The sequence below is a fragment of the Homalodisca vitripennis genome, chromosome 4 (genome assembly GCF_021130785.1).
Source record: "Homalodisca vitripennis isolate AUS2020 chromosome 4, UT_GWSS_2.1, whole genome shotgun sequence".
Taxonomy (NCBI): domain Eukaryota; kingdom Metazoa; phylum Arthropoda; class Insecta; order Hemiptera; family Cicadellidae; genus Homalodisca; species Homalodisca vitripennis.
In genome coordinates this window covers 165,053,549-165,075,612 of record NC_060210.1, presented here as the reverse complement: position 1 = coordinate 165,075,612, position 22,064 = coordinate 165,053,549, and the positions used below count along the sequence as shown (strand labels likewise).

General features: G+C 31.6%; 1 protein-coding gene across 2 annotated transcripts in view; it reads right to left on the bottom strand.

Moving 5' to 3' along the window:
• LOC124360526 (solute carrier family 2, facilitated glucose transporter member 1-like) overlaps positions 1-22,064 on the bottom strand; it is an 81,918-nt gene that overhangs the window by 4,246 nt on the left and 55,608 nt on the right. For both annotated transcript variants that reach the window (XM_046814225.1, XM_046814226.1), the window contains exons 3-9: positions 19,048-19,146; positions 13,646-13,877; positions 10,642-10,775; positions 9,566-9,779; positions 6,962-7,149; positions 4,186-4,398; positions 2,470-2,673 (exon numbers count right to left, since the gene is read on the bottom strand). In XM_046814225.1, the coding sequence (XP_046670181.1) occupies positions 2,470-2,673; positions 4,186-4,398; positions 6,962-7,149; positions 9,566-9,779; positions 10,642-10,775; positions 13,646-13,877; positions 19,048-19,146 (1,284 nt within the window). The remainder of the gene's footprint in view (positions 1-2,469; positions 2,674-4,185; positions 4,399-6,961; positions 7,150-9,565; positions 9,780-10,641; positions 10,776-13,645; positions 13,878-19,047; positions 19,147-22,064) is intronic.

Genomic DNA, 22,064 nt, shown 5'->3' with positions numbered 1-22,064 from the left:
CAAACAGAAATGGAAATTTTCTTATGGCTTTAGAGCTTATCTCCGAATTCGACCCTTTTTTAGCTACTCACATTGAAAAATATGGTAATTGTGGAAGTGGTCATACAAACTATCTCTCTTCCCAAACGTGTGAAGAAGTCATTGAATTAATGGCTCAAAATGTAAGAAAAGAAATTTGTGAAGAATTGAAACAGTCAAAATATTTTTCTCTCATAGTTGATTCAACCCCAGACATGTCTCATGTAGACCAGTTGGTTCTTGCAGTCAGGTATGTTTTAAATGACGGTGTACCCTGTGAACGATTTCTTACCTTCATCCCGTCAGTTGGACATACCGCAGAGGGTATGTTTAAAAGTGTGATGAGAGAACTAGGAAATCTGGAAATAAACATTGATGACTGCCGAGGCCAATCGTACGATAATGCCTCAAATATGTCGGGGACTTACAATGGTCTTCAGGCAAAGATAAAGAGCAAAAGTCCTTTAGCTCTATTCATCCCGTGTGCGGCTCATTCTTTAAATCTGGTCGGATCATCTGCTGCTGAATCTTGTGAAGAAGCGTGCAGATTCTTCATGTTGCTTCAAGAACTTTATGTGTTTTTTTACATCTTCTACAAAACGATGGGAGTGCCTGATAGGTGTAATGGAAGATTCTTATCAGAATAATAAGACTATAAAAAGGGTGTGTCCTACACGATGGTCGGCTAGGGATGATGCATGTCAGAGCTTGCGAGAGTCTTGGGACGAAGTGTACAAGGCTTTGACAACAATTTCAAAAGACCCAACAGAAAAGGCTACAACCAGATGTGAGGCTCAAGGAATCGCTCGGAATCTAGAACGTTTTGAGACTGCATTTATGGTATGCTTCTGGAGCACTGCCCTCCATAGAATTCACAAAGTCAGTAAAACTATACAAAGTGGAACCGTTGACGTTTTGTTAGTCAGGGATTTGTATGGTTCTCTAGAGGAATATTTTGTGTCAGAAAGAAACAACTTTTCTTATTTCGAGGAATTGGGTATGAAGATAACCAAAACTGAAACATACGATTCATACGAAAAAGACACAAGCAGACAAACCAAGCGAAAAGTCTGGCCAGACGAAACCCGGAGTGAAGAAGTCAACCTGACTGGCAGAGATGACTTGAGAATTAACACATTTCTTCCAATTCTAGACTCCTTTATTTGTGAATTTAAGAGAAGAAAAGTGGCCTATAGTGACTTTGTAGATAAATTCTACTTCCTGACTCAATTGTGTGACAGCAAAACAGACATCAACATCACAGAAGAGGAACTAAGAAACAAGGCAACGAAACTTCATCAAATTTATCAAAATGACTTAGATTCCGATTTTATTGAAGAGTGCATTCACTTCCAAAAACACTGTGCGGTGGGAATGGACAATCCCTCAGATAAAACGTTGGAAGGAATTTCTACCTTTTTGAGAAAGAACTCGTTGCATGATGTTTACCCTAACTTGGACATAGCAGTACGAATTAGTTTGTGCATACCTGCAACTAATTGCGCGGGAGAACGTAGCTTTTCCTGCCTTCGAAGAGTTAAAAACTACTTACGGACAAGCATTTCTGAAAACAGGCTCAATTCACTTTCCCTCCTATGTATAGAAGCAAATTTAACAAAGAAGCTCTCTTATGAAGATTTAATTAAAGAGTTCTCAATTAAAAAGGCTCGTAAGAAAGCTCTGTAAAATGTAAATAGCCTACTGTATATACAATAAATTAGTTCTGTTAATCACACAATGAACTTGTATTAGAATGTACAAACGTTATTTTTAAATATTTCAACTCATGCTTATAATAAACCAGTTATTCAAATAATTTTGTCAACTTTAATTTCACCTTGCAAAACCATTTGATTGATTTAAATTAAACAATTTTCCAAGATTTGAAAATATTTAACAACATTCCAAGTAAGTGTAAGTCTGCAAAAAATACACATTTTCTAAAATGTGTGTTATTTGGGCTGCAGTTCCATATAGTTCCACCGGCACAATCGAATACGAACATATCGATTGTTGATCAAGCTAAAACATCGTGCCGCGGCGTTAGGTTAGGTTATTTCACGTTATTTTGTGTTTCTCGGTCGGTAAATAACGTGAAATAACCTAACCTAACCACCGCGTCGCGATATTTCCCCGTTATTTGACTAAACATTAAAAAAATTTATAATACATTAAAACTGTTACGAAATGCTTTAAAAACGCCATCCAAATTACTATTTTGTTCCTGAAAAATGCAAATTTTCCCGGGGGGGGGGGCCGGACCGCCGGACCCACTTTTGGCGGGGGGGGGGGGTGTGCTCCCCTTTTTGGGGCGGCAAATTATCTTAAGCCTATAGGCGGCAAACTGGTAAATCCGGCCCTGGTTCAACTCATAAATTTGTTTGGAATCCTGTCAAAACTTCATAGCACTTCTTAAAATTATAATAAAACCATTAATAACCTTCATCTTACCTTCAAAGGTAGAAAGCCAAGACCAACAAAGAAGTTTGCTGTCCAGTTAGTAGTGACTGCAATACTACAGGCGGTGGGACGAGCTGATTGGTTAAACAATTCATTGACAAGGAACCAAGGAATTGAGCCAGGACCAACAGCAAACATGATGACAAAGAGAAGTACGAAAGCAATGCAGAAGTATGACACCCACGCATGGTTTTTCTGCAATACACATATTATGTATGTTACAAAATACTTTGAAGATGTACATTTAATTTTTTTTACTATAATTATAATCTTTAACTTTGCTAAGCTACATAATTGTAACCCTTCAGCTAATAACCGACAGCAGAAATGTTCGTCTATAACCAATATAAACTAAACAATACAGCACAATTATTAGTAAAATGTCTGTTGTAGTTGCACAATATTCATATAAGTTTTATACAAGTAATATACACCAGTGTACTACCCCGTTTATAAATAATAGTTAATTTTCTATAGTTCATGTGCATAATATTGTTTGTTACCAAATAACAAAGAACTAAAGTCAACTGACTAGTTGTAAGTGACTCATTTTTGTACGTATCAAAATACTTTTTAATCAACTCATTTTTCATTACAGTCATTCCATGTAAAAATACCAATAAATTTGATTTTAATACCATCAATCCTTGAATTCTTTTCAGCATCCAGATCTACTATCTTGAATTGTTTAATCTGAGAGTGGCAGATTCCCAGTCTTGCTATGGGAGTTCTCATGAGCACATAAAGTTTTTGAACCCATCTATCTCCTCGAATGAACAGCTAAACAGCCATTTTAGCCCTTTCACAATCAATACATTGTAGATGGGGACCAAAGCTCCGACTACCCCACTCTTCATCAGTCATCCCACTCAACAATTTCCAATCAAAATGTCACTGCGCACCTTTATCATCTAGTTTGCCAGAAAGTTAACATCGCAAATTTTCTAACTAAAACTAAACTAAAATTTCCATGTTTTCTATAAACCAAAATATTACCAGAAATAAGAGATTTTTCTTTAAACACGAAATATAGCTATTTTGGAATGGTCTTTTTCACACATTTCTTTAAATTGGGTTATATACATTTTTTTGCCATCAAAAATTGTTGAAAAAATTTTGGTCATTAAAGGGTTAATTTATTCCTATTTTGTACTAGAATTACATAATATCTACTTTTCTCTACTGTACTTTTTCATGAGGATCATTAAAAGGAAATGTCATAAGCATGAATAAACCTTTAAAATTCCAAAATTGCTCCAAAGTGAGGAAGTTTGGAGACAAGATAAAACAGTGATAGTAAAAGATTTCAGTTTTAAGCACTGCAAAATTATAATACTGAGTTTGGTTTTCTGGATGCAGTCTTTAAGCACTTATACTATATGAGGTACCAAAGCAGAGATCAGATCACAATATATAGACTGACAAATTATTCCTAATTTGTTTGATCATTTTCTCAGATTTTATTTGATGTTTTTATACATTTTAAATATAAATTAAGCAAATATAAAAATGATGTACAGTTAGAGGTTTAGAATAAATTGCAGAAATGTATCATAAATAATTATACACATTGATGTTACAACAGCGATTCAGTACTGTAATGTGTTTTGTAATATATTTGTACATACATACTTATAACTTCTTTTTAAATAATGAAGATATTGACGTCAACAATAAGATTAACACATGAAGTGTAAAAATACTTACAACAGAAACAAGACCAAGTGTTAGAAGAATTGTGTCAATGAACATTCCTCCAAAACCAACAAGCAGTAAAGTTTTCCGCCCAGCTTTCTCCACAACTACCAGAGACACTAGTGTCATTAACACATTCACAGCTCCCATGAGCAGGGTTGCCAACTGAGCATCTCGCTCGTTGAGACTGGCCATCCTGAATATCTCGGTAGAGAAGAACATTGCCTGCAATCAACATTTATTATAATATTGTTAAATAAATTAGCTGCATTTCAATTTTACCTATATTATAGTTATTTTTACAAAACTACCAGCATTGATAAAAGATGTTAACCCTCGAGCTGGCAGTTGAAATGTCCTCAAGTGGCAGGCCATTTTGAGGTGTTTTGCAGTAGTATCGGTTTTTAATTTTTTTAAAATATAATTTGATTATAAACCTATATGTGTTATATATCATTGTTTTCACAAGAAAATTTACTTTTTATTTATGAAAATAAAAACCCCAATATATAAGAAATTTATCACTTTTTTACTAAGTTTGTTTTCAAAAAATAAAAAAGGTATGTAAAAGTGGTGGGGGTGCACCTATAAAAGACATATTGTGTGAAAAAAAAATATTTCCAAAATACCCAAAATGTTGAAAATTTTTTATAGTTTTAGAAAATGTATAGTTTACTACATTTTTTTTTATTAAAACAATTATGAAATACTCTAAACTGAAGAAAGTACAATATGGCTAAATTCTTTGCTATGGATACGACTGTGTTATAAAATTCATCAAAACCTTAATTATTACTCGAAAAATTCATAAAATACATTAAAATTAAGCCTATAAAAATAAATAAAGAAGCTTTATATCATGATCATCGCATATGAAAATGATCCTAAAGCTAACTAAAACTATCACAACACTGCACATAGCCTAGAATACAAAAGCTCACTAATATATCTTTTTACATATATTTCTTCATAACATCACAAAATAAACTGATAAAACACAATCTAAGAGAATTTATACGCATAAATAAACACACTTATTACATAAAAACACTTATTTCATTTAATAAACTTACGTTTTAGATGGACAAGAGTAACGCGACCGGGTAACAATACAACAACAATGGCCGACTGTTTACAAACAACTCTCGTTTTCAATATGTCATGCTTAAATCATGGCATACAAAACAAAACAAAATACATCGATCAAATCAGCAACTATTTCTGATTCCAGTGGTATATGAATCATTGCAGTTTAGTTCGTGTATTGATTATAACAGATGTCAAACGGGCACGTGTCAAATCGACTGATTTTCAGGCGACTGCCACTACAGAAACATTAATATCGACTGATAATCAGGCGACTGCCAGTTGTAGGGTTAATAGTTTTTAAACATGACATTAAATTAAGCGATTAACTTTGTCATGTATATATATATATATTTGTACTTTACAAAATACATAAGGTTATGTTTATTTTTAAAATTGTGAAATATATAATAACATTTCAAATAAATTTAACAGAATCAAAGTGTAATACATTAAAACAAAACAACTAGAAGCTAATTTAATTAATTATAACCAAAAAGAGAATAATAATTCATCATATAATATAATATATATATATAATAATTTTGTTTTATATAATACAGTAATCTAAAACAAAATTAAAAACTTATAAAAACAGAAAACAGTAAACAGTACACTATATTGTAAAAAATACTAATTTAAAAAAGCAATTTTCCAAGTATCACAGGTAAAGAAGAATAACACATTGACAGTCGGGTTAACACAATTTACTACTATTACAGCTGTCCTAAAGTTGGTACATAATTTGTGTTGCAGTAAAGGTGTAAACTCAATAAAAATATTTTATTTCAACAAGTTCCTAACACAAATCTGTCATTACAAGTCAGCTGAGCTTCTACTGAAATTGTTTTCATAGACTTCACACATTTGATATAAAGTGGTTGCACAAAACAATTGTATGGCACATCATACTCAATTGAGGGTCTCATTTTAAACTTTCAGTGTAGGAGGATGGGATGTGATATGAACTTTAAACTAACTAGACTGGGTACTGACTGAATGGAGGTACATCCAGATACCACCATGGCTATGCTAGACCTGTCTCTATTGATTGGCTGGCTATGGTGAAAACATAATCTATTTTTTGGATAAATCATAAATAATAATCCATTTTTCAGTTTTATGTGGCTTATTGCTTTTTTATTTGTTACTTAGTTCATCTATTAAAATTATACTCGTTAATGCGAAAGAGTGTGAAGATATTTGAATGTTTGATACTCAGTCACACTAAATTAAATGGACAGATACAGATCAAATTGGTATCTGTATTGCTTAGACACAAGAATCAAACACAGACATATTTTATTCTGAAATGTGTGCTCTTAATACTCTTAAATGTAATTTAAAGAAAATTTCATTACTGTAACGATAGGAAATACTTTAACAGAACTTTGTACCTTGATTCACCAGGCACTAACATGACTCATCGAACCATTCGCTCTGTGACTACAATTTTGAGAAATATGCGAGCGCAGTGAGTCCACAATAATAAGAAATGGAATCATAAAGCAATACATCAGACACAAAATGCAATTAAAGTAAAAAAAATGTATATTTATAAACAAAGCCAAACTTCATATCCAAGTTAATGTTTACATCAGAGGGAAATAGTTCTATCCTTGTCCATTAATCAAAATTATGTGTGAATATACTGGTATAGTTCAGCATTAGTTAAGCTCCATAAATTATTGTAATAACTTACCGCATTGATTCCGGACAGTTGTTGAGCTATCATAATGACCATTGCAATCATTAGAGGGATGCGTAGTGAGGGATTGATAAACATTTCCTTTAAGGTCACTTTTGGCACGAGTTTTATTTGTTCGTTTTCTGCTTTCATTTCTTCCATTTCATCTTGCACTTCAATGGTACCTCTGAACCATGATAAAGCTAAAAATCACAAAAAGAATGTATTTGATTATGATTATTATAATATTGTAATGCAAATAACTCCTTACGTAAGTTCATCCATTACTGAAATTACTGTAGATCGGAAAGTTTTTCAATCATGTGTTTCCTCTAGAAAGTCCTTTACAGGCTTTATTTATAATAGAAATACTAATTTTTATTAATTTATAGTTTAATTAATGTTTTAATTGAAAAATATAATGGAATAAAGTGTACAGCAGTTTGGAGTGCAAACACAAGGATGGTGATGAGTTTTTAAGTCACATTGTGAGCAGTGATGAAATATGAATACCGTATTACATCCCAGGGACTAAACAACAACCCAATGAGCAGCATCATTCAATCTCCTATGTAAAACCACAAAAGTTCAAGCAAGAACTTCAACATGGAAAATTATGGCAACTGTTTTTGGAGCAGAAAGGCATTCTTCTGACAGACTTTCTACCAGGAGAAATGATAACGAATACTGAGAACTATATTAACATTAGTGAGGTTAACAAAAAGTAGAGGAAAACTTTAATAAAGTATAGGCATGCCATTCAAAATCACTGGAGAGGGCTGCTCTTTAGCATTTTTACTCTCCGTTAAAATAATGCTTTGTCTCACATTGCAGCAAGAAAAGGTAACAGAAAGCCGTCAGAAAGTGATTATTCAATATTATCCATTAACAATGAATTACCAATGGATTACTTGAACCATATTCAAATAGTTCTCTAAGGGAAGGGAAACCTTGTTTGAGTTGCCTCGTTTGAAACCTTGTAGTATCAGTCCACAGCTGACGTGTTGAAAGAAACTGTTTAAACTGGTGTAATGGTTAATCAGCAGAGTTCTTCAATGAGAGAAACTCAAAGCTGATTGGTTGTATGGCTTAAAAAATGTTTAACCCTTCAACATGGTTTCATGTGAACAATGAGTTTGAGCTACGTTTGAGTGAAGACAGTGTTCAATACAATAGCTGATAGATTGCAGTCAGAACTATTTCAATCAGTTATTTGTCATCATAACTCAATCAGTCATATCATGAATACAGTTTTGTTTGTTTTATTCAGCTGGCTTTTTAACCAATCACATAATTTATATCAGCTGATAGTTTCAACATTACAGAACACAATGTTCACTGCTGTAAACCATTCTAAGGAATGGTTTATGTTCACATTATTTTTCACTATACAGTATAGTATTAAATAAATATGTATTGACTGCCTTAGTTAGTACAGTTTTATAGTAAGATTCTAAATATTTTGTTAAATGTACAATAAGTACAAAGTAGCATGCCACAAGTGTTGTAGTTGGGTGGGCTATGTAAGCCTAGCCTAAGCTGTACTGGCCATAAGATGGCAAATGTTATTTGTTAATTCAGTTGGTGTGGTTCTGTCCGTTATAACTACTATACTCTTACCTATACAAATCAGTCTTTTACAGTACATGGATTCATTCTCTATTTTGATATGACGTCCAATAATGTGACTGTAAAATGTATTAGATATGGTTGCTAAACATTCTAATTGTTTACTATTTGAGCCAGTTTATACTTGTGGGCTTCTCAATATCACAATTAAAGTGAATAGTTAAAAGGATTCTATTTTGATAACTTTATAAGCCTGCTGCATGTGATCATAAAAGGATGGTATTAGCATGAGATTTGTGTCATCTGCAACAACTGCATTTGTAGAGTTACCCTATAATTTAATTGTTTTCAGTTGTTTGTAGAGAAATTGTAACATATTGTAAGAAGTTAATATATAACCATTATAGCAACACAATTTATGGTATTTAAAAATATAAAAAGAAACACTGGGGAGTTAAGGGTGGAAAAACCAACTGAAACCAGAAATGCATGAACGAAAACTAAATGCTAATTGAACCTCAAGCTAAAACAAGATTCTGAATCACCAGAACTGACCTAAATTTGTTAGATCCAGAAGGTGTGGCTTTCTTATATGAAATAACATTTTTATTTAATTACTTCTGAAGCATTAAATTGTTAGTTTCTTCCATATTACTTTTCTTAGTTCAGAGATTGTTTTTGACGATGGAAGGATTGTGAATGAAACAGGATTTTTCCAGACATTTGCCATTGTTCAGTGAAACAAAAAATTAGTAACACTATGTTTTACTGATCTGCAGATCTGATCTCTTCTTCAGGTAAATACTACCCTAACACATAATTACAAACTAGGTTAAAATAAACAAATCATACCAGAGCATTGTGACACGCCTATGTCAGGAATCACAACCACCATGTTGTGTGTCAACTACACTAAATCTAAAATATGCACTGAGGAAGAGATCAGATTGCAGATCTTGAAACATAGTGTTACTGATTTTTTATTTCACGGAACGATGGCAAATGTCTAGAAAAAATCATATTACTTTATTAGTTAGTTTGAAACATTACCTCTACGTGCCTCCAGTTCTTGCGATTTTCCAGACAAAAGGTACTTGGGTGACTCTGGGCAAACAGGTAGAGCAAAGACCATGAAGATTGCAGGAACAGCAGTTGCAGCCAGCAACATGGGCCAGAGGTCAACAGTGCCCAAGACAGAACCGAGACCCAGAATTTGAGAGATGAGGATGGATATGGTTAAGACCAACTGGTAAGTGGTACCAACCTAGAACAATTTGTTTGCTAATTTAAAGTGAGGATACAAAAGTTATAGTTCAAAAAAGATGAGTAGTTCATCACATGTGGCTGGGCACTTTAGAAAGAGTTAAATGGCTGCTCTTGAAGTTTCATGTACCGTAATACTTTGTGTGAGTCCATATGTTTGCTTTATTTGTTACACAATATGGTTGGGATGGATATCGAATATAAGATGAATATATCATGTGTTTGTTTTGTGACTTATATTTTTGTCAGTTATGATCTATAACGGTTGAAAGTTGATCAAGGTTAGATGTTTATTATTCAAAACTGATTTAAAATATAAGGAATGTATCTCACAAAACAAACATGGATGATCTTTGCCTTAGATTTGACCTCTCCCACTCACATTGGATAAGAAATTAAGTCACTACAAGGGTTCAGACCAAGCGTTATAAGGTGTATTTTTGCTTAGTGTGGCCACCGATTTAAGCAACCTCTTGCAGCAGTCGTTGGAACTGCTAGTATAAGTGTCCCTGATGTCGAAACGATACAGAGTTAGTTTTGAATGTCTTTGATTTATTTTGGATCTCTTCTGACAGAAGTTGACTCTAGGTTTCAGGAGTCAAGTTTGTGAAAGTTTCAGATGCAGCTCTAAGCATAAGGTGAAATGGAGCTAAACTCAACATTTGCATTGATTGCCACCAAAGCTATGTCACAGGTATTACTAGGCTATAACTTCTAGCAACAGATCTAATGGTTATTACATATTTAAAAACTTAAATGTCCATATTATACAACTTTTTACTGTTATGCAATGCACTATTAGAGTTACAATCAGTTTACAGAATTACAATAAAGGTAATCATAAAAATGAAAAGTTATTTTACCGCTCCTCTAAGATGGACTGGTGAAATCTCTGCCAAGTACATCGGAGCCAATCCAGCATTCAGACCTGAGTTTATACCGATGAAAAACCGTCCAGCAATAATCATCTCGTATGAGTTGGCGCTTTTTGAAAATCCTGCAAAATTATTAAAAAATCTCAAGATTAACTATATTGAGATTGTGCTACACTGTTTTAACTTCTAAATAAATAATATGTTCATTATTATTATTAAAAAATTAAAAGTTAGATTCATATAAACTCTAACTTATTTTCTGAATTATTTTTAACAAGTTCTTCTGATTCTGACTCCAATTAAGTTTGCTAAATACTCAGATCACTTCAGTGTCAGCAAATGCAGGGTTTAAAATATTACACATCAATAAAAATGTGAAAAATTGTGAAAATTGAAAATTTTTATGTGGAAAAGTCAATGACATTACCCATTTTGGTACAAGATGAATGCTCCAAGAACTGAGCATATTATAAAATGTGCAGATTTTTCATTCTCTTAGAAGAAGAACCATATCTTCAACAATGTCCCGGAAATTTTGTTACAAGGATGATTGCAATTGGCAGATTTTATTAAATCTACACAAAACTATTTATCCTACACATTTATATTTATGATCAGAATGTTTGTGCTAAAATTATTTATTAGAGAACATAGGCTTAGGTATAAAAAATTAATAAAACATTAAAACATTAAACCTTAAAATATTTATTGTTTATTAATTGGAGGAAAAGAAAAAACAAATTAACTAAACAAAATAAAAAATTAAATTTAGATTTATGTTATGTTATTTAAAGTAGTAAATATATAGTCTATGTCATATTTTACAGAAAATATTTTGTAGTTTTTAAATAATTTAAGTGAACATGAAGATTTAATTTCATAATATAGTTAAATATGTGCTTAAAATTCAAAATATATAACAGTTATTCAATGTTATGAAGAATACAAACACATACATTAATTTTAGCAAAAGTGAACATCTTTTTCTAATTTGTGTTACAAAAATATTTGCAAACAGTTTTATTATGCAAGTATAAAATTTATTGTAATATTTTTATGAATAACACATTTCTCATATAATTTACAAAAAATTGGTATGCGAAAAAAATAAATTTTCTGTTGGATAATTATAACCTTTTAAAAATAATATTTATATTCTTTTAATATATTACATGTATGGGAAGTACTGTAAAAATGAAAATTTCAAAAAATAGAACTGATATTTCAACTTTTAGTCTTATAACATAAAAATATGTTAAATTTCATTTAGTAAAATATTCTGAGACTAATCTCACAGTACAGATTTTTTATAAAAAATAAAAATACCATTTCTTATTATTGACAAGTAATAATTAAACAATAAGAAAAGAAACAATCTAATAGTAGTATTGGCCAGTCTCTGAAACAGAGCTTAACACAATAACAAATCAAATAATTGCAAACATTTTGGTTGCTGTACAATCTGATTGAGAAAATAAACCTACTAACGAGGTAAAATCTCAGTACCTTAAATGTTATAGAATCCCTTCTTTTGATTGTTATCAAAATTAAAGTGCTTTCTTCATTCTAATATATTAAACTTATTGACATTGGGATTGATACAGTATCTTTGTTTCCAGAATAATACAGTGATTTTTATGAGCTGTAATATTAGGAATGTTATACATTATGTTATTAATTATGTTACGAATTTTAGAAATTTTTATAAATTTACTGGGTATAGGGAAGAAGCCAAAGAAGTGGTTTGTGCTTGCTTCACAGAAATATTTTGAGCGAAGGCTTGAGTAACACATCTTGATAAAATGCATCATAAATAACAACTTTGTCGGTTAAGGAACACATGAATGAGTGCTAATATACGTACAACTCATGTTAGTTCAAAATTTATTAAAATTACAAAAACGCACAATATAGATATGACTATACAGATCAGAGTTACATATACTTGTACATCAATGTTATATAAAAATTCAACTTTAAGTACTTTCTTCCTTTGTACAATGGTTTTCTAATTTCTGTTTTATACTACAACATTTTAAAAATCTATAGAAAAAGAAATGTTTGAAAATAAAAGTACATCCAAAATGTTCATTGTTGAGAAACACAATCTGGTTTGTTTACAATTAGCATCCCATGTTGATGGATATAAACTCCAGTTACTTATACACTACATCTCTCTTTTTTCAATTTTTTTTCAGACATATCTGTCGACATATGTGTGCTTGATGGGAGAAAAAACATATTAAAATCATTAAAATTGGTTCAAATGTTTAAAATTTGATAGTAGATATTGATTGTATCTACATAATGGATTTACAAGCAAAATCATATGGAAACCTGATGATAAATTTCATTCTCTCCTTAAGAAATCATAATTTATTTCCGCAGGATGAAAATATTGTTGAACTTTTAGTGAAGTTGATCTATTTTGCTTAGTTATTTACGTACAAAAATACTGACTGTTTTCGTTATTTACGTATAAATCAGTCCACTCTTTTTACAAACCTGATCCATTAGAATGAGCAACATGGAACCTTGCTGTGGTAATATAAACACTGAACCTGTCAACCTTGATAGCCTTGAGTGCTTGAATTGTGAATTTCTTACAGATCTCATTTTATTTTAGAATAACAGTTTTTGGTAACCATCCAAGAACACAGAGGCTCTATTAAACTGAAAATAATTTAATTCTGTAGTGGATCAAGGGCTAAGGGGCTAAAAGCTAAAATTTGAGGCTAGATATGGCACAAAACGCCGACTAATTACTTGAAAAGTAACAGCTTCAACACATTGACTGTGGTGGACGCACCTCGCGATTACCCAATTGTCCTACAGTCTGTACATGACTGTGTCGTAGTTAAGGTGTTAACTACCTAGTTTGTTAAATACCTACATATTATTATAATGATGATACAAACTATTCTTTTTTTTTATTGTAATTATTATTAATAAAAACATAGGACTAAAAATATTGATAGAACATTTTTATTACCTTGAAGTAAAGCAGCCACAAAGACAAAGACATTGTTCCAGAGTAAACCACCCTTACGCCCAAAGGTATTGGCGACGTAGCCCACAAGAGTCCCACCAATCATGCCTCCCACACAGAAGATGGACACTGCAATAGCCCAGATCATTGTCACAGACTCCTGCGAGATCTCTGCTACTGTTGTAGTTCCGCCTGTCCGATTTGCCATTACATTTCTGATGAAATCTTCAATCAACTGAATACACAAAATGACATTGTTAAATTATATACTCGATTGAAACAATACTTAACTCATAATATATATATATATATATATATATATATACTTTTCTTTATACAGTGAATCAACAAGTTACAAAACCAAACTTAATCACATAGACGAAAATAAAGAAAGACAATATTTCTTCCTGTATCATTAGAGAAAAAATATATATTTTATGTTGGGCTAGTAATTTAAGAGACATTTTAATAGATCCAATGCTAAATAATGTATATAAAGCTGTTGATATGATACATGCAATGTTGAAAATTATTTTTATTGGAGATTTTAAATGCTAATATCTGTTTTGAATGTAAAACTATCAGAAATTAGGTAGACATCAATTTTTAGAAGTAGTGCAGTGATGTCACTTCTGGCACTCAAATCCAAATTTGTTTGTCCTTGTGCAAATTTTCCAATACACCCTTATCAATTTACTAACACTATTTGTGTTTTAAGTATAGTTTTTACCAAGAACAAACAGCAAATTTCTAGCCTTTTACTATAATCAGTTGCGTAGGAGGGGGTCCAGGTTCCTCCCCAAACCATATAGAAATTGTAAAACGTCTTTACATGTAAATGGTTTAAAAATCTTTTGAATAAATAACTTGACATTGCTTGAGTATTTAATACTCATTTATTTTCTGCTATCCCTATTATTCCTGCAAAGTCCAGAGTAAAATAAGATTATCCAAATTTGTTAGAGGATGTTTCATATCTGCTGGTCAGTAAGATCTGCATGGAAAGTCAGAAGTACTCAGCTAGTTACCAGCACTCACAATATTAAATTCTCAAAAACATGAGGAAATTTCGCTCTAAGAAAATCTAAAGTGTAACTCTACTTTCAAAACTTTGAACACAGACTTAAAACATTTAAAGAGATTTAAAAATATATAAAAAACAAAATTTATCTTTAATTGCTTACAGTATATAAAAAGGGGTTTACCGTACTTTTAGTCTATATTTTGCTACAGCTGAGATAGGCATTTTGTACAAATGTATATAGTTGCCATCCTGAAAATGTGTAACGGATAGAGATGGGTATGTATAAACCCACGAATAAATATGCATGGGGGAGGTCTGTCCAGGAGTGATACCCAATTTGCATTGTATAAAAACACATCTAGTTTTTCTTTAAATCGACAGAATTTCCCTTAAGATATAAATCAATTATCAGGCACATTAGTTTTGGTATTGGTCGAAATGTGAGTATATCAAAAGGTTTAAAAATAAGAAATGATTATATTTCTCTTATCTTGACACACTTAAAACCAATCATCAGATTCTTAAATAAATGTTAAATCAGTGTTAGCTAATCATATACTAATCAACTATTCAGCTGAAAATAACACTTTCAGTTTCTTTATCTAGTCATTTGACAGTGATTCAACAATTCTTGTGTAAGATTGTTGCATTTAATTGTGTCAAGTAAAGAAAAATTTCATCTGAGAAAAATATTATCATTATGTTATTACAGGCCATTAATATCAAAATACAGGGTGATTCAAAACTAAACGGCAATCTCTCGGGAGCTTATTCTATAGCTAAAAACAAGTAAAAAAGTTCATATAACCATATGCCCGGAAAACGCTTCGTTAGCGTGTTACGCCTAGCGAAAGATTTCGCCCGGATTTCAGAACCCTTGGTGAAGTCAGGCCGTATAAAAATGGTAAAGGTAGTTACAAAGATACAAATACGATTGTTTTTTTATGTTTTTATATCTGACAAATTTATTAAAATTCGTCCCAGAGCTGTAAATGCAATACTTTCAGAGATATCTTACGTAAAACACAAGAATTGGTGCAAAGAAATAACACATTTTTGTGTTTAACGTAAGATTACTTCCATAAATGTTAAATAAAGGTCATTTTTTTCTTAAACAGATTTGTAGAACATTTAATTCTGAAAAGATTCATGTGAATTACTTAGGAAAAAAATTAATAATAGGTATTGAAAAATTTAGCTTTAATTTTAAAATAAAAACAGACGCACAAAAATGCATATTCTTATCTGCATAAAATATTAACTAATGTTTAGGTTGTGAGTAACAGCTGATCATTTATTCAACACTTTTTATCGTCATATTTTTCTTTGCAAAGGTTGGCAATATCAGCTGATCAACAATTAAGTTCATGAAATAATATTTGAATACCTTTATGGAGGTTTTTGTATTGTGGCGTGCAGTGAAGATTGTATTTTGTGAGATCCTGTGATTATTTGGAAATATTTTATACAAGTGTATAAAATATTTTATTAAATATTTATTTTTAAAAATATTTTATTAAATATTTTTATAAAAGTGTATGTAATTATCTTAGTAAATTTAATGGCAGATAATGTAAATGGTATTATGTATTCGTTTGAAGAGTATACGGACATGATACTGATTTACGGCAAAGTTAACAAGAATGGTTTAGCTGCAGTTCAGGAATATCGTGATACTTTTCCACATCGAAGAACACCTGATCACAAAACATTTGAAGCTGTGGAGAGACGACTTAGAGAAACTGGTAGCTTTAAACCGAAGCGAATAGATACTGGTCGTCAACGTAGCGCAAGGAACTATAATAATGAACAAGCAATAATAAATGCTGTAGAATTATCACCAACCACAAGCACCAGACGATTATCACGTCAGTTAAATATTTGCCAGTCAAGCGTATTTATGGCGGACACTTCATGAAGCACAGTTGTACCCATTCCATATAACACGTGTTCAAGACTTATTACCGCAAGATCTTAATAAACGGAAGATGTTCTGCCGCTGGTTAAGAAGAAATTGTTTACGACATCAGTATTTTCTTCGGCGTATTCTCGTTACTGATGAAATCCTGTTTTACTAGAAATGGAATTGTAAAATTTTCGTAATACCCATACTTGGGCGTACGACAACCCACATGAAACTGCGACGAGGCATTTTCAACATACATTTTCAGTCAATGTTATGGCTTGGTGTTCTGGGTGATAATTTGATTGGTCCATTTTTCCTCCCTAATCGACTTAATTGGAGTAGCGTACTTAATTTTTTTAAGAACAAACCTGCCTACCCTCTTGGAAGATATTCCTGTTCAAAACAGAATAAATGCATGGTTTATGCACGACGGAGCACCTCCACAATTTTTCTAATGATGTGAAAAACTATTTAAATGATACATACGGTAGACAATGGATTGGTCGAAATGGACCAGTAAAATGGCCACCACGTTCTCCTGACCTCACCCCCAGCAGACTTTTTCTTATGGGGTTTGGATGAAGTCAATTGTTTATTCAAAACGGATTAACACCATAGAGGAGTTACGTAATCGCATTACAGAGGCGGCAGAAACTATCAAGAATGCTCCAAACGTTATGAAAACGCGCTAGAAAAGAGTGGATTCGTCGTGCGAAAAAACGTGCATTGCTAACAATGGAGGACACTTGAGCAACTATTATAAGGTGATTATTACAGTTTTATAAAGGTAAATACATTTTATGTTAATGTTCAGCCTAGAATAAATGATCAGCTGTTACTCACAACCTAAACATTAGTTAATATTTTATGCAGATAAGAATATGCATTTTTGTGCGTCTGTTTTATTTTTAAATAAAGCTAAATTTTCAATACCTATTATTAATTTTTTTTCCTAAGTAATTCACATGAATCTTTTCAGAATTAAATGTTCTACAAATCTGTTTAAGAAAAAAATGACCTTTATTTAACATTTATGGAAGTAATCTTACGTTAAACACAAAAATGTGTTATTTCTTTGCACCAATTCTTGTGTTTTACGTAAGATATCTCTGAAAGTATTGCATTTACAGCTCTGGGACGAATTTTAATAAATTTTGTCAGATATAAAAACATAAAAAAACAATCGTATTTGTATCTTTGTAACTACCTTTACCATTTTTATACGGCCTGACTTCACCAAGGGTTCTGAAATCCGGGCGAAATCTTTCGCTAGGCGTAACTCGCTAACGAAGCGTTTCCGGGCATATGGTTATATGAACTTTTTTACTTGTTTTTAGCTATAGAATAAGCTCTCGAGAGATTGCCGTTTAGTTTTGAATCACTCTGTATAATTAATTATTAAAAGAGGCTTTGTTTTTACTTAAGTGTTGTGTACAATTTGTAAAAGAATTTCAAAGTCCAGGAAACAATTTGTAAAATATTCATCTTATTGACAAAGATTAATTATTTCCAATAAAACATAAAAGAAAAATAAAAAAATTGGCAATTTTAAAGAATTTTATTTAAAACATAAATAAATAAAAGTGCCTTTATTTCTTAAGCGTTTCTTAGTACATAACTGTTTTTAAGAAAACTTGTGGTAAGTGGCATATGCCTAATAACTACTTAACAACTACATAACAATAACATACATTAAAACTCACATACTATAACAAAGATTACAAAACCAGTTAAGACGCTATAACTTAAATATTTTAAGGCAAGTCAAATACAGAAATGGAAATTACGTAAATAAAATATATAAAAGTTCTAAAACCTAAAAACTAATAAAAAAAATCACCACTTAATATGCAAATCTTGTATTAACATCTTAGTTGCTGCTGTTGTATATTTTATCATTTTCTTTTTAAACACGCTAACAGTATAAGATTTTATGGTGTCAGGGAGGTCATTATACAAAATTGGGCCCAAAGTAGGTGACACTTCTCTTCCCAACCTCAAGTCGCACTTGAGGAAAGTGAAGATCTCTTCCCAATACATTGTGTCCGAGATACTGAGGCTCTCCAAGACATAGAACTTTGACAGACATGCAGTTTGTCAGGACCCTGCATACGTCTTCCACTAGGGCCAACCCGACTTACTCTCTAAAGGGGGATACATTTTCCTGCTGATTCAGGCAAAAAATGAACTTAACGGCCGAGTTTTGCACTTTTTGAATTCTACAAGCATCCCCCCTTGAGATACTATTTCTGTATGCAGGGTAGCAGTAGTAAAACACTGACAATATAAGTAACTGCATGATCTGCAGCTTTGCGGACTCTGGCAGCATATTTATAAATCCATACAGACCTCCCAGTCTACCCAAGGCACACTGTGTAGCATATGTTACGGGGTCACTAAAAGTGAGGCCTATGTATAACAAATTAGCTATAAAACAAGTTGAAATTTGTTTTGATTCTGTTCATTTTATTATACCTTTTGCGGAGCATTGACAACTCCTGTGTTGTAGCCATGCTGGAAGGAGGAGCCCACAGCCGCTGCTGCAATGGCAAACACCAGTCGTCCATTCAATCCCTGCAACATAGTAAACACAGTTTATCTATACTGTTTTAAACACAGTTGTTGTTTCTTTGTCTACTGGTTTTTTTTAGACAATCTTGCCTGATTTAATTATTATAACCCAATATAAATTTCAAGATTGTTAATTATTTGTATAAACTAAACACAATTAGTGTTGCCTTTACAGGCTATTAAAAAGACAGAATAAACGCAAAGTATATACACAGTTAAAATGAATATTTCTGTACCTTTACTGTACCTGTCAATGTTATATTAGTTTACAAAGTACCTCGGCTGTGCTAACATTAACAAGGGACTATTATATACATCACCATCCTCTTTACCTACCTCTTTACCTATCTTTACCAACCTCTCGACACAATAGGACCAAATTACACTTTTACTGAGCATTTTTCAAGTAAGTATAATAAACAGATTATAAATCTATATATGAGTAATGAACTAAGATTAGAGAATGGAATAAATAGAGTTCTGGAAGTACATTATTTTTACAATATACATTTTCATATTTTGACCATGTGACTCATTAACTGATTTTTACTCAAATGTACTAGTTTTGATTTAAGTATAAAATACAATTAATCAAATGTTTATAACATTATGTAATCAATATCAACGTCATCTTAGATCCCTGCATGCAACAATTTTGAATATGGTTTTAAACTGAAATTTGGCCATTTCAGATTGAATTGTAATTCAATGTAATCATATCATCATGATGTTTCAATAAGGACAAGTAATGTAACAGATTTTGTTGTTGGAATCGAGGACACAAACGTCAATCAGTTTCAAATCAAGTCAAAACCTACCCATGTTTTCTACGGAGGTACTATCATTTTATAATACTACTTACTCACAGGAAAATTAAGCTAAAATTGTAAAACAAGCTGTAGTGGTTACGGTACTTCACAAAACTGAAACTTATAAAGTAGGTTTATTAGTTAATCCTGGTCTGACACTAGGGTTGACACTAATTACCAGTAGGAAACATCAAATACATAAAGTATTTTAAGGAGAATATGGGTAGAGTAAGTGTATTGGGATGTTGTGATGATACCAATTAATCACAGTACTTTCATTGAATTGGATAATTTTCATTGATTAATTATCAATTAGTAATTGGATAATTTCATCCAAAATGAATAATCTTAGGAACCATGACAATGATGGGAATACTATAGTTTTATTTGGGAGTTTGAACCAAAGTATTTCCACAGACTAGCAACACTGTATGCCTCAGTTTTGAAATGAATTAAAAACAACTTTACTCTTGTTTTGTACATTGAGTGGTTTCATTATATTGGATGTGCTGATATGCAGTGGTTGAACTTTGCCAACCACCAATTTAGAAGTTAGTTAGCAAATTGTTTAAGTTAATTAAAAATAAGTAATTAAAATTGTTTAAATACATTGAAGTTTAATGTATTTCCTGTTCATCAATTACAGTTGGATTGGAAAATTAAAGGATCAATAGATTATCATAATAAATGTATCGAAGATATTGAAAAAATTCACTGGATTTGATGCTTTGCCAATCATTCTAATGGTAAAGATAATTTTAAAAATAAAACTTTTTAAATTGACTTATACCAGTGATTAAAAAATTAGTATTTATGCTGATTTTTACCTGATGTTAGCATCTTATTTATAATTATTGTATTACTGAAAAATCAACCTCTTTAGCCGTTATCTACAAATATTTTCTAAAAAGCAAGAAAACAATATTGTTAAAATTTAGAGCTGAGCTGCTTGTAAATTAATTAACCGAAGATAACAAAGCTTGTGAGAGTGCCTGCGTTGAAGATAAACACCAGTTTAGCCTAATAACAGATAAAGCTTAAAAATTATCGTAATCCTAACTGAAGTAATACCCTTTCATGACTACATTATCTACAATTTTCTATTTAAACTTCATTTATCAACAACAACAAAAATAATTAAATTTCTCAAAATGATGGTGTGTTCCAAAAATAATATTAGAGACAAAAAAACAATTTTGCAAATGTTTGTTCAACAATTACCTAATAATAAATCAATACAATATTATATTAATAATAGGTACAACTATCAATAATATAAAATTAGCGAAAGCGAAACTATAAATATATGCCAGCTTTCATTCAAATAAGAATTGTAAAAAGTTCTGTTTTTATTTAAGAGCTCTGTTTTTAGAATAGTTTTACTTATTTCTAGACCATAATTTTCACTTTCAGGTAAAGTGCTGTTATTCATTCAGCCAATTTGTGCTGATGGATATTTTTAGACTTTTATTACAATTATATACTAGCAAACCATTACCACCAGAAACGGCATAAGTATAGTATGTTAGAATATGGAAGATTAGGAGCTCAATATAACCTGGTAAACGCTGTTCCAAAGAAGAGTTTAGCTACCAGAGAGTAAATTCAATTTCAAACTGATAAACACTAGATATTGTATATTATAACAGGAGATAAGAAAAAGACCAAAGTACTAGCCGAGCTTATAAAGAGTTTTCGACTAAAAGTCCATGATGCCTTTTTGAATGCCATACATCAACCAAGCCGCTTTAATGAGTTTTGCCTGAGTAAAGATTTAAATAATAGCGTGATCTCTCAGTCACACACCAGGTTATCAAAAGTTGTCAGTTTGTAATAAGACATCCTCTCACTAAAATTCACTGAGTACTTCCACTCAGTCAAGTCAACAAAGCAATCCCCATAGACTATCACAAACTAACTTGAGGTGAAAAGGAACTAAAACTGAGGATTGGTGTTAACTCTGCATAGATACAAAGCTCAATGATACTCATTTATTACTGGTAAAGATTACATACATTGTCACATTGAAAACACAACATTTCAATTTTAAGAGTAATGCAATCCTCCGGTTCGCCCAGATCTTTAAAAGATGCAATACATTAAATAAATAAA